Here is a 15,371-nt window from a genome sequence, read left to right as displayed (position 1 = left end):
TATCTTTCGAAAAGATGTTTTGAAAAAAAGATCTTTAATTTCGTAATGATCCTTGTTTGGATATATACAAAATGTTGTCTTTTTTGAAAGTTTTGTTTTGAAAAACAGTGAATATATGAGACATTTGTTGTTTTGATTTGAGCAAGCAATTAGGAGATCTACCCTAAGTTTATAAGGTCCTTTCCTATTCCTTTTAGAAAATTCTCCTTTGACCGGATGTAAACAAAAGTTTGGATTTGTATTCGAAACAATGGAATTGATTTTTGAAAAAGAAGTAACAGAGGGATTACCTTAAGAGGTGCAAGTGTGATTGTGTTTTGTTTCAGATATATCATCTTTGAAGTTAGTGTTCTAGCGCTTCAGTTATTATTCTTGACATACACGCAGTTTTATGTGTACGGAAATTAAAGTGCGGGAATGTAAAATACGGAAAGTAAATCTACGCTATTACATCGATTGTGCGAGAAATGTAAACTACGCTATTTACATGAATTTGACAACCTATACACTTATCTATGAATTTAAATTGCAATAAGATAAATGGAAAATATTTTTTGGATTTTTGGATGATTGATTTTAATTAGAATTAATGCATGATTAATTTAATTAAATGAGATAAAAAGAAATAAACTTTAAACCTAAAAAATTAAGTCTAAAATATGTCCAAATTGTTTGTTAATTAATTTTAAAATAAAACTAATTTTTTTGGGATTTTTGAAATTGTTTTTGAAACTATTAAGTTAATTAACATATAATTATGCAAATAATTATACACATATATTAAACTTAAAGAGAAAAATATTCTAAATATGTACAAAATTAGTTTATAATATATAAACCTAATTTAATAAAAAGAAAATATTTTTTCCTGATTTTTTGATAGTTTAGAAATATTTAAAATGAAATATATGAATATATATTGATTAATTAAACAAAATATTTTTATTATTAAGAAAAATAAAATATTTTTGTGTCAAAAATTAAAACAATATTTTATCAACCTAAACATATTTTTTGTGTATTTTTCTGATTTTTGAAACTATTTTAAATTAATTTTGCAAAGAAAATAAAATAAAATGGAAAATATATAATTTGTGATCCTGTGTGGTTGATGAAAGAGTCTATGACATGGTCTGTGTGTTTTGGTGCGTTGGATGAGTGGATGGCATGATCTGATGGTGGCCAGCGTAAGGGAACATGGCGCGTGTGACACCTGCAAAACACCGGATCACAACATATTTAAATTAAAACGCGCGCGCTTCAGCCAATCAGGGGAAGACACCTCATCGTCTTCTTCCTCTCGCCACTACTTTTAACAGCGTTTTTGCCAAACAAGCGCTGTAATAAGTGAGCTTCATCCTTACAAAATAGCGAATAGGGGTAAACCTGTACAAAAAATTTTCGTGACATGTTCATTCCACTTGCTCTGATTCACTGAGTTCAAATATGCATCTGTTTTCTTCTAATTTTGCCTAAATCCAAAAAAATCCCATTTCGAGCTCCAAGAACCCTAAAGTGTATATGCTTCAAACCTTCATAGAAATTGAATTAAAGCTCCAGAAATGACCAGGACACAAAACCAAACATAAATATGGGATTACATCTTATTAAATATGCATGAATGATCATATTTTTGTAAATTTCAGTTTGAGCAAACCGTGGGTTATAGAGCTCGATTCAGTGAGTTTCAAAGCTTGAAATTGATCTGGACAGATTAAGTGATGTTCAGGGAACGTGTTTGAGTGTTTAGTTTGTATGGAAATGAGCTTGAATTTAAAATTCGAATCTCAAATTTTCTTCAAAATTACAAGTTGTTACAAGAGTGGTATAAGCATAGGATTGGCTCTGAATTCATGTGTGTGTTGTTGATGAAGTATCCTACTTCATTTATAAGCAAAGAAGTGCTGCAAATTGAAGCTAAGAAGCATTGATTGCTTTGTTGAACTTTTGATTTTTTAATATTAAAAATCTTTGAAATTTTGACCATGGCTTGATTTTCTTCACCTCTCTTGCTCTAGGCCTGCTTTGTACCTTCATGCTGCAGAGCATTGATCAACTTTGATGGCTTTAGCTTAAGAATAAAGCATGGCATCATTATCCTTCACCATTTCTTTTTCAATTTAACTTTAAATGTAATAAAATTAAACCAAAAAAGAAATAAAAATGTTATGGGCCTTAGGTTGGTCGTGGGAGGCCCTTAACATTGTTAGAATCATGTTTGGATCATGAAAACTTGGCCCCTTTTGGAAAAAAACATTTTTGATCAATGTTGGTTTCATGCATTTTCCCAAAAAAATAGCCAACTTCAACAAGGCATAAATCCCTCAATTTTGATCATATGAAGGAGTTCTTGTACTTTTTAGAAACCTTAAGATGTCCTATATAAGCTACTTTGGAAACTTTTTTTCATTTGGAGAAGTTATCTTGATGTTATTGCCTTTGACAAAAAACCACTTTTTGTTGACTTTGAAAATGACCTGTAATGTCTGAGCCCATATTTTTCAAATGGTGAATCCAATGACCATGGGATCAATTGAATTTTAAATATAATTGAATTTCCTTCAAAACAAGCTTTGGTTGGAATTTTTTGAATGAACGAGGAGAGAGTTATGGTCGGTCAAAGTTCAGTTGACTTTTTAGGAGAAAACCCTAATTTTGAAACTTAGGGTTTTGTTGATTTTTGATCTTTTCTTGATGAATTATTATCAACCAATGATCAAATGATGAATCTTTTGACAAAATATGGATGTTGACAAAAAATTTCATTTTTGACTGTCTGTTGACTTTTCGGTCAAACTGGTCGTCTGTTGACTGTTTGAGCTGCTGACTGTGCGTCTGAGTGAATTGAAGTTTGAAAATTTGTATGGTGGTACTTTGAGACATATGGAGATCCATGAAATCCATTTGAGGTCTCAAAAAACTTGTTCTCCTGAAAAAAACAAAAACCCTAGTTAGGGACTGTTCGTATAGGAGACAGTTAAGCGTACCTGATTTCTGTGCAGTGCTGAGTCTCTGTTGATCATGTGATTATCAGAAGACTTCTAGAACAAAAATCTTGGAATTTTGAAATGCAAAAGATTGATTTGATTGATGGTACAAAACACGGAGAATCGCGCTGTCAGCGGGTTTGACTGTCAACTGGCTGTTCGGGCATTAACGTAACAGTTAAAGTGAAAATTCAACAGTTAAAGTTAATTTTTTCTATTTGTTTTTTTGTTGTGTTAATGGTGAAAATTTATTTACATGAGTTGTTAGAAAAACACAAACATAATAAATAAATAAAATATACTGTACGCGAACGAAATTACCGATAATAACCTTGAAAAGTATTTAATGCGCAGAAAAATAAATATTTAACTGGCAGAAAACACACATAATATTATCTGGATAATTAAACTACAGTACGATAGATAGTACGACATTTAATATTGACAGTACACATATTACATAATATAATGAACAGTACAATAAATAAAATAAACGGTACATTATTTGAAAACAAAAGATACGACAAACTTTAAAAATGACGATTAAAAACCCATGCTATAAATAACAACAAATAGATGATCGGAAGTGTAAGCAACCCAGGTCCGCATTTTTCAGGACTATGCAGACAGAAAAAGGACATGATCACCACCAAGACAGTGATGACCATAAGAAAACACGTATCCATCCACTTCGCCATTTTTTCCGGGGAAGAAGAGAAAATAAATATGAGGTAGAAATTTGAGAGATGAGTTGAAATTTGATGTGAGAATTTATGAAAAAAAAGAGAGGTATTTATAGAGTGAAAAGAAGGATAGAGACGTTGGGGAATGAAGTGATTCCGTACTAAAAAGGAAAATTTGAGGGGTAGTAGGATTTGAAAGAAAGTGTATGGTAGGGTTTGAAAAGAGAGATGTATAGAATAAAGTTAGGATTTGATTTTGAAAGAAAGAGATTTGAAAAGAAAGGAAGAGATTTGAAAAGAATAGAATATAGTACAAAAATTAGTGGGAAACAAAAACTAATAATAATTTACTCGTTACCAGTACAGTCTGAATCCCCGGACTCTGCGCCTGCAAAATTTAGTTTTGTACCAATTGCGTCAGTACTATTTATCTGCAAATAAATCTCAAATAAACAGCGTGTGTGAAGTAATAAAAAGTAATTGGTGTTTGTGTAAGAATAAATTCAACAGCGAACCAAAATACCGTATAAGAAAAATTCTAAAAACCGAGCATTCATAAAATCAGGATATTTATGGAATAAAATCCAAGATTATGTGAAACTCCCAATTTTTAGACAGAAGTCTGTTGTCTTCTTCTTGAAAAAGATGCAGGCAAATTTTGGGGTATAACAGATGTTAAGGGTCATCGAGAAATTAACGTTCGCCATAATACTGTCCCTACCATATAGAGGGAAGGTAGTCTTAGGGAAGGACATAATAGTCATTTAGGCAACAGTAAGGACACCTTAGCAATCAAAGGGACTATCACCATTTAATCGAGGGACGAGATCATATTTATCGTAGGCAACTCGAAGGGACTATGATCTTTTATCGGAGGGACATGGTGATTTTGAATCAAAGACAGCAATCTAAGGTATCCCTATATCCGAGGGACTTGACTATCTTTAGTATAATTATAGGCAACATGCAACAGTATGAGGAGTTACCCTAAAGGAGTGTGGGTGCACAATCACGTGATTCAATTCGATTATATTATCTTGTAATTAGTGATCTAAATTATTAAGCAGCCTTGCACTCCCTAGGATTACTAACCATAGCAGAAAAACAAAACAGTTTAATGGTCCTATGCTATTACAATAAACACCTGTATGCGGGAAGATTAAAGGCAGAAAAATAAAGGCGGAAAATAAAAGGTCCTAATTAAGCTATTACAAAAAACCAATTGAGCGACCTATACATAATTTCTAGAATTTTAAATGGAAATTAAATAATCAAAAGAAAAAAAATAATTTAAATAAAACAAATTAAAATAAAGGCAAATAATTAAATAAAAAGGAAGAAAATAAAAATAAGGGCAAAAATTAAGTAAAGGCAGAAATTTAAAGAAAGGCGAAAATCAAATAATTAAAGGCATGCGACATACACTGGAGTGGGATGAGAAGAGAAATCGCGCTTTGAAGAAATTCAATTTGATTACAAAAGGGCAAACCTATACCTACAGTTAATGGGCAACACCTACCAAGATGATTTTTAGGGTTAAGGGCAAAGGTTAGTGATAAAACCTAAAATTAATTATTCTTATTATTATTAAAACATAAAAATAATTAGCCTAAAATTAAATTATTATTGTTAGCCTAAAAATACTAATTTTATTAAAGCTGAATTATCTAATTAGTTAACTAAAATATAATTTCTAATTAATTAAAATTATTAATTAAATACCCTAAAAATAAAAATTATTATATATAAAAAAAATCTAAGTTAATAAACTTAAACTAAAGTTTTAAAAAAAGGTTTTTTTTGAATTTTGAAAAAGAAAAAGATTTATTAAAGATTGAAAAAAGGAAAAGAAAATAGAAAGAAATCAATACAAATTAATTTATTTAAAAAAACCTGGGGATTGGAATCTGGTGTTGCTGGATCTTGAAGGTTCACTGTGGGCGTGCACTTCCTGGCCGTCAGATCTAGTGCTGGGTACAATCTGATGGTGGAGACGTGAGGGAACACCATGGTCAGGTGTGAGCGTGCTGCGTTGGATCTGTTGGCAAAGTTTTGTTAAAAATAAAATGTCCACGACAGGATTCGAACACAAGTTTGCGATATGAATGGTTCCTCTTCCTTGCCACTCTTGTTGCGCTAATCATTCGTTAAATAAACTATTCTCAATTACTAAATATAAAAAACTAACGTAATTTAAAGGGTGAGTCAAGAAAGGGCCCACGCAGTATTTGATTGGCAAATCAGGAGTAAGGAGTGTAAAGGCCTTTGTTGACCTTCGAATGGTAAACAGACACGCACGCAGTCAATAGTCACCATTCCTTGTCATCATCTTCAACATCACTTCCTGCGGATTTTCCCAAGGAATTTGCTGCGGATTTAGTTGCGATTTTCTACACCTTTCCATAGTTAATTATGTCCTCCTCAAAACCTGCGAAAAGCAAAAGAAGCAAACACGAAACCTGCCCAGATAGTCAGATACACTAATTCACCCCCACTGAATCCATTGGAGCCATTAGTTTCCCTTGAAAATCGCTGTAAACATGAAAATGAAAGTGTGTACCTTCCATGCCCTAGTAATGGAAAATCTTGTTCCACACGTTAAATATTTGTGTTAATGGTCCAGACCTTACAAAAATCATGCCATGAACTCAAAGGAATGGTTAGATTACATGAAAACACATCGATATGCATGAAACGAAAATTACCTATGAACGAACATGGAGAACGTGATGCGCATGCCTTGGGAAATATGAGACTCGATTCTGGGTCCATTCCTACTCCATTCTATTCTTTGAATTCGTTAGAATAGTCGTTGGCTCTTAGACATGGCTGGAATCTTATGTACTATTCTTGCATCTTTCCTTGAAAGTTTCACACTCTTGGAAACCATATTCCTTTGCTCTCTAATTCGTCCTCCCTTGCTGAATATTGTTGAGTGTATATATAGGATGCATTTAGGTCACTTAAGTTGGAAATAATTGTGTGATTGAATATTTGGAAATATTGAAAAATATTTGATTGGAAATATCATGATAACTTGCTATTTCCATCCAAATCTTCTTCCAATCAAATATGGATGATTTTTTTTTATTGAGAAAACAAATCATTCATTAATGCAAATTTATTTTATTTTCCTTTGATTTAAATTGAATAAAAATAAAAAATAAATAAAATAAAAAGGCCAAACCTTCACCAACGAAAATTCAATGACCTCTAGGTGTCTCTTGGGCTTTTATATGATCCAAAATGAAGTCTCATGATTTAATTCTTTATTTTTGGTATTTTACTTGATTTATTTGCCATTTAAATAAATAAAATTCAAATAAATAGAAATAAAAACGCCAAAAATATAAAGATGGTTTTAAAGGCTTTTTTATGGATCATATATGTGCTTGAAATCCAAAACTTAGGCCCATTGGTTCAATAAGTGAAAAATTATTCAATTAGGTTTTGGTGCATCCCTTGAAATTTCACCCAACTTGTACACCTCATATCTCCCTTAATTTTGATCATATGGAGGTGTTCTCATACTTTCTATAAATCTAAAAGAGTCCTCTAAAAGCTCCTTTTGGTTTCATCTCAATTGAGTCTACCATGTTCATGTACCACTCTTTGAGAAAAAATGACTTTTTGTTGACTTTCAAAAAGACCTATAATGTTTTGGCTTATATCTCTTAAATGGTGCATTTTTAGCCTTTGCATGTGACAGACAAAGTTGTAGAGAACTCAATTTCCTTCAAAATGAGATTTGGATGGAGAATTTCTGATATTCCATGTGAAAGTTATGGCTGGTCAAAGTTCAGTTGACTTTTAGGTCAAAAACCCTAATTTAGAAACTTTAGGTTTTGTTGATTCATGAACTTTCCTTGATGAATCATGATCAATACTTGATCAAATGATAAATATAATATTGAAATATTGATGTTGACTCAAAATCAGAAGTTTTGACTGTATTTTGACCATAGTTGACTTTTAGGTCAAACTAGTCGACTGTTGACCATTTGAGTTGTCGATTGAGCAATCTTAAGAATCAGAGCTTGAAACTTGAGGTAAGGATCTGTTGAATCATATGAGAGGCCATGGAGTCCATTGGAGGTATCAGAACCTGACTTTTCCTTGAAAAAGGCAAAACCCTAGTTGGAGGGCTGTTGTTCAGGAGAGTGTATATTCAGTCAAGTATTGAGACTTTGATATTCAAATGACTTTGAGTATAAAAATATGGTGGGAAAATTTTGGGGTATGACAAAAAGGTTAAACTTTAAAATACTTAACAATTTTAAAACAAATCAAAGAAGGACCTAGCTTTAAAATACAAGGTCAATGGGTTAAGAGAAGTTTCACCGGGAATAATTCATATCTTAACACCAAGGTTTAAAAACAAGATCAATGGATCAAGAATAGTTTCACCGGGAATAATTCTATTCTTAATACCAAGGTTTCAAAACAAAAGGGGTTTGGTTAAGCTTTAACAATACTAAACCATAAACAAGTGAAAAGCTTTAAAATACTTAGCACAAACATAAAAGAGATTGGAAAAGAAATTAAGTACCTTGACAATTTAGTCAATATCATTTCCATCCTTTGGATAAAACATCAAGCTTAAACAATTAACAATAAATACCTTATGTATGTACAAGAACAAACAAGTGAGTATTAACAAGCAAGAGTTGAATGTATCTAAACCCTTGGATTCAAATCATGTATGAATGATGAATGATTAATGTGATGATTAAACATTGGGTTAGATAAACAAAATATAACCATAAGTACAAATCACATGGATATAAAATCAACAAGTATATGTACAAGACAAGGTTCAACATTTAAGTATAAGGCATAGATTAGAAAATCAACAATTATGTACAAAGATAAACATGGATAAACAAAGATCAACACGTTGTAAATTTTTTATTAGGGTTTTAAACCTAAGGGATTTTCAAATTAGGGTTTTAGAAATTAGGGTTTTGAAACATACACCTAAACCTAATTAATTTTAATTGTTAAATACCAATTTAATTAAGAGAAATGGTCTAAGGGTACATGAAGAAGTCAAAGACACTCTATTCTAACCCTAAACAAATATTAACAAACATTCATAAAGTTCTATAAAAGAAACAATCAAAATAAAACAATTTTAGTTGATTTTTTTAAACATAAAAGAACATGTTTTTGATTAATTTTTAAATAATGATAAATAAAATATTTTTTGGATTTTTTAACATGGTATTAAAATACACTAATTAAATACCGTTGAGTTTTGTTGCATACTTGAACATGTGAAATATATTGGATAATGTTATTTACATGATTATGCGAAGTGTGTTTATACTTTCTTCATAATGATTTGAATTCTCACCCTTCTGTTTGAATGTTACCTTTTGTTGGTAACGTGCAGGTTTCGAAGCTTAGTAGCTCGTGCGAGGTTTAGCCGGAGAGCATCCGCATTTGTTTGGTGATTAGGTAGTGAGTCAATGCTCTGGTCATGTAACACTAGGTTGGGATTATTAGTATTGAACTCATGTTTTGCTTTGATTATGTATTATGATACTACCTTGTGAACATGTATGTTTATTATTTGTTGTTAAGAGGCCGTAGTGCCGAATATCTTGGATATGACGTTATATTATCTTGTGGATCATTGTGGAGATATGATTATGGTATGAGACATAAATCATTTATGAAATACATGAGTATTTATTATTTCCGCTGGGAATGCATATTCTTGATGAATTATTACAAGTGAATAGTGTTGCTTTGATGACCAAGTGTATTTGTATGTTTGATGATGATTGATGTTAGTTTTTGGAAGCTTTTAGTTTTTGAAGACGTCATTGTGACGCCCTTTGTTTTTATGCAAACTTATTTACTCTGATTATATGATTGAATATTTGGGGTATTAGAAAGGGGTGTTACAAGCACATATTTGTTATTTTTTTTAAAAGTATAAATAATTTACAAGTAAATTATTATATTTTTAAACAAATAATTACAAAAATCCAAAATATTGTAAATAAACCAAAGAAGTTTATAAAAACCAAGTTTAAAAATAATTTTGAATTTTGAAATTGGGCCTCATATTTTATGAATAATAAGCCCAATTAAATACACACTTAGCAACAGTACGTAGCAGAGAGGAAAAGAATTTCGGGATCAAGGGTTTTTGGTGCTAGCAACTTAGGGTTCAATTTGGCAGTTGCAAATTCCGATCAAAAGTTCGAGCTTCCTTCAATCCAATCAGGTAAGGGGTGTGGTTCGACTAATATAATCGATTGTATGATAACTGTTATATGGGATTTAAGGTTGTATAATTTACTGCTAATTTTGTATTATGTATTGAAATTTGTGATTCTTGTGATTTTGTTGTTGTACTGGTTGAATCTGGATTTTAAACTGAGTTGTTCTGTGGGTGATGTTGCTTGCATATGTTGTATTGATTCAAGTCTGTGATGTGTATATATATATTGGTAAATCGATGAACTTTGTTAAACAAATTGTTCTGGGCGTACCCAATGGCGGAACTGGAGAAGAAATTGAGGTGGGGCAGGGGCCTCTAGGGGGAGGGACGGTCGTCCCCTGGCCTAGAATAAAAGTAAAAGAAAAAAAATATGAAATGGGCATGGGAGCCCCTGGCTTGGGGGTGGGTGCCCCACACCACCTTTTTCCTTTCTCCCTTTTTCTTGTGCTTCACGTGTGGGATGTGTGACAGATGATAATGTTGCTTTAGGAAAAGTGCCTCATCATATGACATGTTATATTAGAATATATATATATATATATATATATATATATATATATTATTCAGATATATTTTAAGAACTTATCATAGAAAATACTGCCATTGCCATAGGTTAATAATAATAATGATAATAGAATTCAACATGTTAAGCAATAGTGTAACATTAGCAGAAGTAAATTAACAGGGGCACAATTTGATAACAGGTTGGTTGGTTGTTTTTGTTGAATGTCATGTCAATTTCGTGAGTTGCAAGTACTGATGACGTAAGTTGGTTGTGTCCCGAATCTGGACAAGTTTTGATTGTAGGCTCAAATAGCCAAAGTGGAAGTTGTTTGAGTTGCGATTTAAGTTGATGTTTGAGTTGCTGATTATTTTGTCGTTGTTCTGATTTTGTTGTGATATTGTTGATTAGATGTCGTTCATGTTGTAGCATAACATTTGCATTGTTTGAGTTAGCCTGAACTGGCACCCGATTAAGTTGGCCTTGATGGCACCCTGTTCAAGTTGTTGAAATGTCTCGATAACCTGACATATGATTAAGTTGGGAGTTTTTCTCCGATGGATCCACATGCATTTGCATAGTCGAGTTTCATAATGAGTTGCATTATAAAGTTGTTGTTATTGCTATGTTGCTTGGTTGATTATTGTATTGTCGTTGTTTTTTTTAATGTGGTGAATATTATATGATTCTATGTCTAATATATCAATTATCATACTTCTGCTTATACTTTTCGATATCTCACCCTTTCTTTGTTTTCGCCGTTGTCTTTATATTGGTAACGTGCAGGTAGCGAGGAGTAAGGATTTTAGTAGTTTTTGGGTGTCGTTGCTCTGATACGTAGCACTCGGAGGAAACGAACACTTGTTTTGATTTTATGTTGTTATTTCCTTTAAAGTTGAACTCAAGTTGTTATTTTGAGGAGTTGTTTTGATTTAAGTTATCTATTTTAAAAAGATGCTATGTTGTTTGGAGTTTACGTTGATACCTGAATTTCGTTGAATAATCCGCTGCGAGTATTTTAATTAAAAGTTGAATTGAGTTTGAGGCTATACAGGTTGTGATTTATAATATGATTGAATGTGTGCTATGTATCATTCTTGTAATTATGCAAATGACAGGTTTTGTGTTAAGTGGAATTGTAATATCCCAAAGTTGTTGAAAATTTGAAATTACTCTGATGTTATTATATAAACGTTGGGTAGATTTTGGGGTGTTACAGATGTGCTCCAGTTATTAGACTGTCAAATTACCCAATTCTATTTCAAGATGTTTAAAATCTTTAATGGTTTGTATTTAAAGTTTTAATATCAGTATTTTTTTAATAAATCAAAAATAAAAAACTGTTGATTGAAATGAAACGACCCTTCTTCCACCTTCCAACTACCGGTTCTGTGAAAGCTCTGAACCAAAATCGGTTTGTCCTTAACTGAAACATAAATATATTAAAACACAACTATCTATTTCCCAAATAGTTTCTTTCTTTTTTTTTTTCTTTTCCAGTTTTAGGATTTATGTAATTGATTCAACACAAGTGGTGCGATGGTGTGAATTTACAAGAGAAAGTGGTGAGATATTGAATATTTTTGTTAATAGAGAAAGTGGATTGTAAATTTGGGATTGTAAAGAGTAAGTGATGAAATTTATTGATAGGCTAAAGTTAAACTGAATGCAATAGAAACCCTTTTTCTGTATTTAAATTTTCTATTGTATCAAGTGCAAAATGAAAATAAAACCGTAAAAGCTTAAATAAATTTAAGACATTGCAATTGTAACCCCATTTTTCTCAGTTTAAACCATAGCATAAAACTAAGAAAATTGCACAGTGGTGCCGATGAAAAAAGGTGTCGGAATGTGTTATTTTGGTTTTTTATTTATTAAAAAGGTACTGATATTAAAATTTTAAATCCAAACCATTGAAGTTTTTAACTGCCACATGTTAGACATCCGAAAACGGAACAGGGTAGCTAGACAATCCAATAACTGGAGCAAATCCATACTCGATGAAATGGATTTGCTTAGTTCTATAAACTATTAGTTTGTGTTGTTTTAATTTTTTATTTGGCCTAAGTAAAAATATCACGTGAGCTTTAGTGTGCTTTTAATTGAATAGCTCATTTGGCATACTGATAGTTTAATCCATACTTTAGTGATAGCTTTTTCTAATTTCTTTTCTTTGGTATAAATTTTTGTTTATTTTCATCTTATGTGTTTTATAGAATATTTAACGTTGATCATTTGTAACTATTCTTTTTTTCTTTATTTTAGACAAGCAAGTATAACCATAAAAAACTAACATTCAATCAAATTCTTTTGAAATATCAATAAAACTTTTTTTTAGGATATAGGTGAACGTACATTTACCGTATCTCAAATTTACCGTATCTCAAGTTTAAAATTTATTAAACCTAAACTTAAAAGGGGCCCTCTTGAATACAAGGGAGACAAAGGGTGCCTAACACATTCTCTCTGTTTAACCGACTCGCGAACGTAGAATCTCTGACCGTAGGGTAATCCGTTTAATTCTCTTCCTTTAGAATTAAAATAAATGGTGGCGACTCTTTTCCTTAAAATTTTAGGTCGGTTGCTACACATTGTCTACAGATCGAAGGCGTAATCGATTACGGTGTTTTGCGTAATTGATTATGAGCTCGTGTTTTGGGCTTTTTGGCTTTGTTTTAAGTTGTTTTGTACCTCACTTGTTTCACTTGTTTTGGTAAGCTTTTATATATATATATATATATATATATATATATATATATATATATATATATATATATATATATATATATATATATATATATCCCTCAGTTGTAAGATTGAAAGGTTAATGTCATTTCATATAATTTTCTCCTCACTCTCAATTTACTCTCTCTCTGTCACTCTCATTATTCATTCCATCTTCTCAAATTAACTCATTTTCTCCATTGATTCACTTTAGAATTTTGTGTATGTTCCAACAAGGACAACAAACTCAAACACTCAAATGATCCCTAAGTTGTTATATGGTTTAATTAGCCATCTAGCATGATTTTATTATACAAGTAAAACTATTCTTCAATGTTATTTGTTGTTAAGTTTTATGCACATTGAATTTTGGAGATTTAAGAATTCAACATCAACATGAAAACGTTAAAATACATAATAGTAATTTATTGGATACTCGAGAGCCACTTATTTATCCTATAAAAGTTTCACATATTTATTTTCAAAGACAATGGTTTAGGATGTTATTTGTACAATTATTGGGCTCTTGACAATGTGGGTGCCATCTGACCAAACAAGTGACGAAGAAAACACAGTTTGACTTGACTCTACTCTCCCAAGAGCATTGACAACAAATGATTGTGTCTCTTGTACTGATTTGAATGAGATAAGATTTGGCTCTACTGTAATCTTGATATTTGGAATTGGGGTGACAATAGCCTTGTAGGTTGCATTGTGAGAGCCAACATTTGTAACTTTTCTAGGAAAATTGATATTGAAAGGTTTCTGAGGTGCAACAAAAATTACTAGTGCAGGATAGTTTAGATCTTTTACCGGTGAAAGGTTAGAAGCTCTGTGACAAATTGAGTTTTCTCCACTAATCTGTTTAATTTTTTCATTATCATAACCGTAATTGCAAAGCATTTGCACATAATCATCCTTTGTAATGTTATAAATAAGTCCTGGGTTAATAGCTAGTTGTGGATTAGCATTCCCTGATCCATAAGAAAACTCACCAGCCAAATCATTATAAGTACCGTTCACTGGTTTTGCCGTGGTCATGATGGCAGATTTAATAGCTGCTGGTGACCAATCTGGATGAAATGATTTCACATATGCAGCAATTCCAGTAATATGGGGACATGCCATAGAAGTTCCAGATAATATGTTGTAATTGACCTTTCTAGTGTCACTGACATGCCTAGAGGGTGGGGCAAGAGGCGAAAAAGCAGCTAAAATATCCACGCCGGGGGCACTTATATCTGGTTTCATAATATCTGGAACAACTGAATTCGGACCACGAGAAGAGAAAGATGCAATTCTAGGAGCATTTGTATCATGCAAGATCTCACTCTTCAAAATTTCAGCCACAGGGGATTTAGTGTATTTTGCGTAAGATTGAGCAAAAAGATAATCTTTTGAATCCAAGTTAATTGAAGGCATCCAAGAGACATAAGACACATCATTTTTAGACTCTTCAACATTTGTGACTACACCAAACGCACCACTTTTAGAAGCCAATGCTTCATACACTGGTGATTCACAGAAAATAATCTTACCTTTAACCACAGTTTGGCCAAAGTTATACAAGCAAGTACCGTGAGCTATTGGAATTTTTGTGCCATTTGAGGGGAAAGCATTGACTGACTTACCAATAATAGTATTTCCATTTCCAAGAATGAGCTTATCAATGAATTGAAGATCTATGGTAGATGCAACAACACTAAATAACCAAGGTGCTACACTTCCCGTAGAACTTGGCCTTGGACCAGAGTTTCCCGCAGAATGCGATGTGAGAATTCCCTTCTCCATGGCATGAAAAGAACCAATGGCAATAGGATCTTTAAGAAATTCAAGGGCATTTGAGCCCCCAATTGATATTGTGATGATGTCAACTCCATCAGCAATGGCATCATCAAATGCAGCTAAGATATTACTACCACTACATGAACCATCCGCGCCACATAATTTGTACACAGCAATCCTTGATGACGGGACTCCACCCCTTGCAGTGCCTTTTGCAAGATCATAAAAGCTTACATCCCGCACCTCTCTTCCACTTGCAGTTGATGCTGTGTGGGTTCCGTGACCAGCTTCGTCTCTTGCATTCTTCCCTCCATTACCATAAGACCGTGCCCCAATAATTTTCTTGTTACAAGTGAAGTTAAAACCTCCTTTACAAACTCCCTTCCACTTTTTTGGAATGGGACTAAAACCTGATCAATCATAAAAATTCAACCAATTTAAGAAATTAATTCATT

General features: G+C 32.2%; 1 protein-coding gene across 1 annotated transcript in view; it reads right to left on the bottom strand.

The window, feature by feature from the left end:
* Positions 1-13,567: 13,567 nt before the first annotated feature.
* LOC131616913 (subtilisin-like protease SBT4.8) overlaps positions 13,568-15,371 on the bottom strand; it is a 2,662-nt gene continuing 858 nt past the window's right edge. The window contains exon 2 of the mRNA XM_058888355.1: positions 13,568-15,326. Coding sequence (XP_058744338.1) covers positions 13,627-15,326 — 1,700 coding nt within the window. The 3' untranslated portion in view covers positions 13,568-13,626. The remainder of the gene's footprint in view (positions 15,327-15,371) is intronic.

This window comes from Vicia villosa, linkage group LG7 (genome assembly GCF_029867415.1).
Source record: "Vicia villosa cultivar HV-30 ecotype Madison, WI linkage group LG7, Vvil1.0, whole genome shotgun sequence".
In the NCBI taxonomy this organism is placed as follows: domain Eukaryota; kingdom Viridiplantae; phylum Streptophyta; class Magnoliopsida; order Fabales; family Fabaceae; genus Vicia; species Vicia villosa.
Note: the sequence above shows the minus strand (reverse complement) of the source record. Positions and strands in the feature narration are given on the sequence as shown.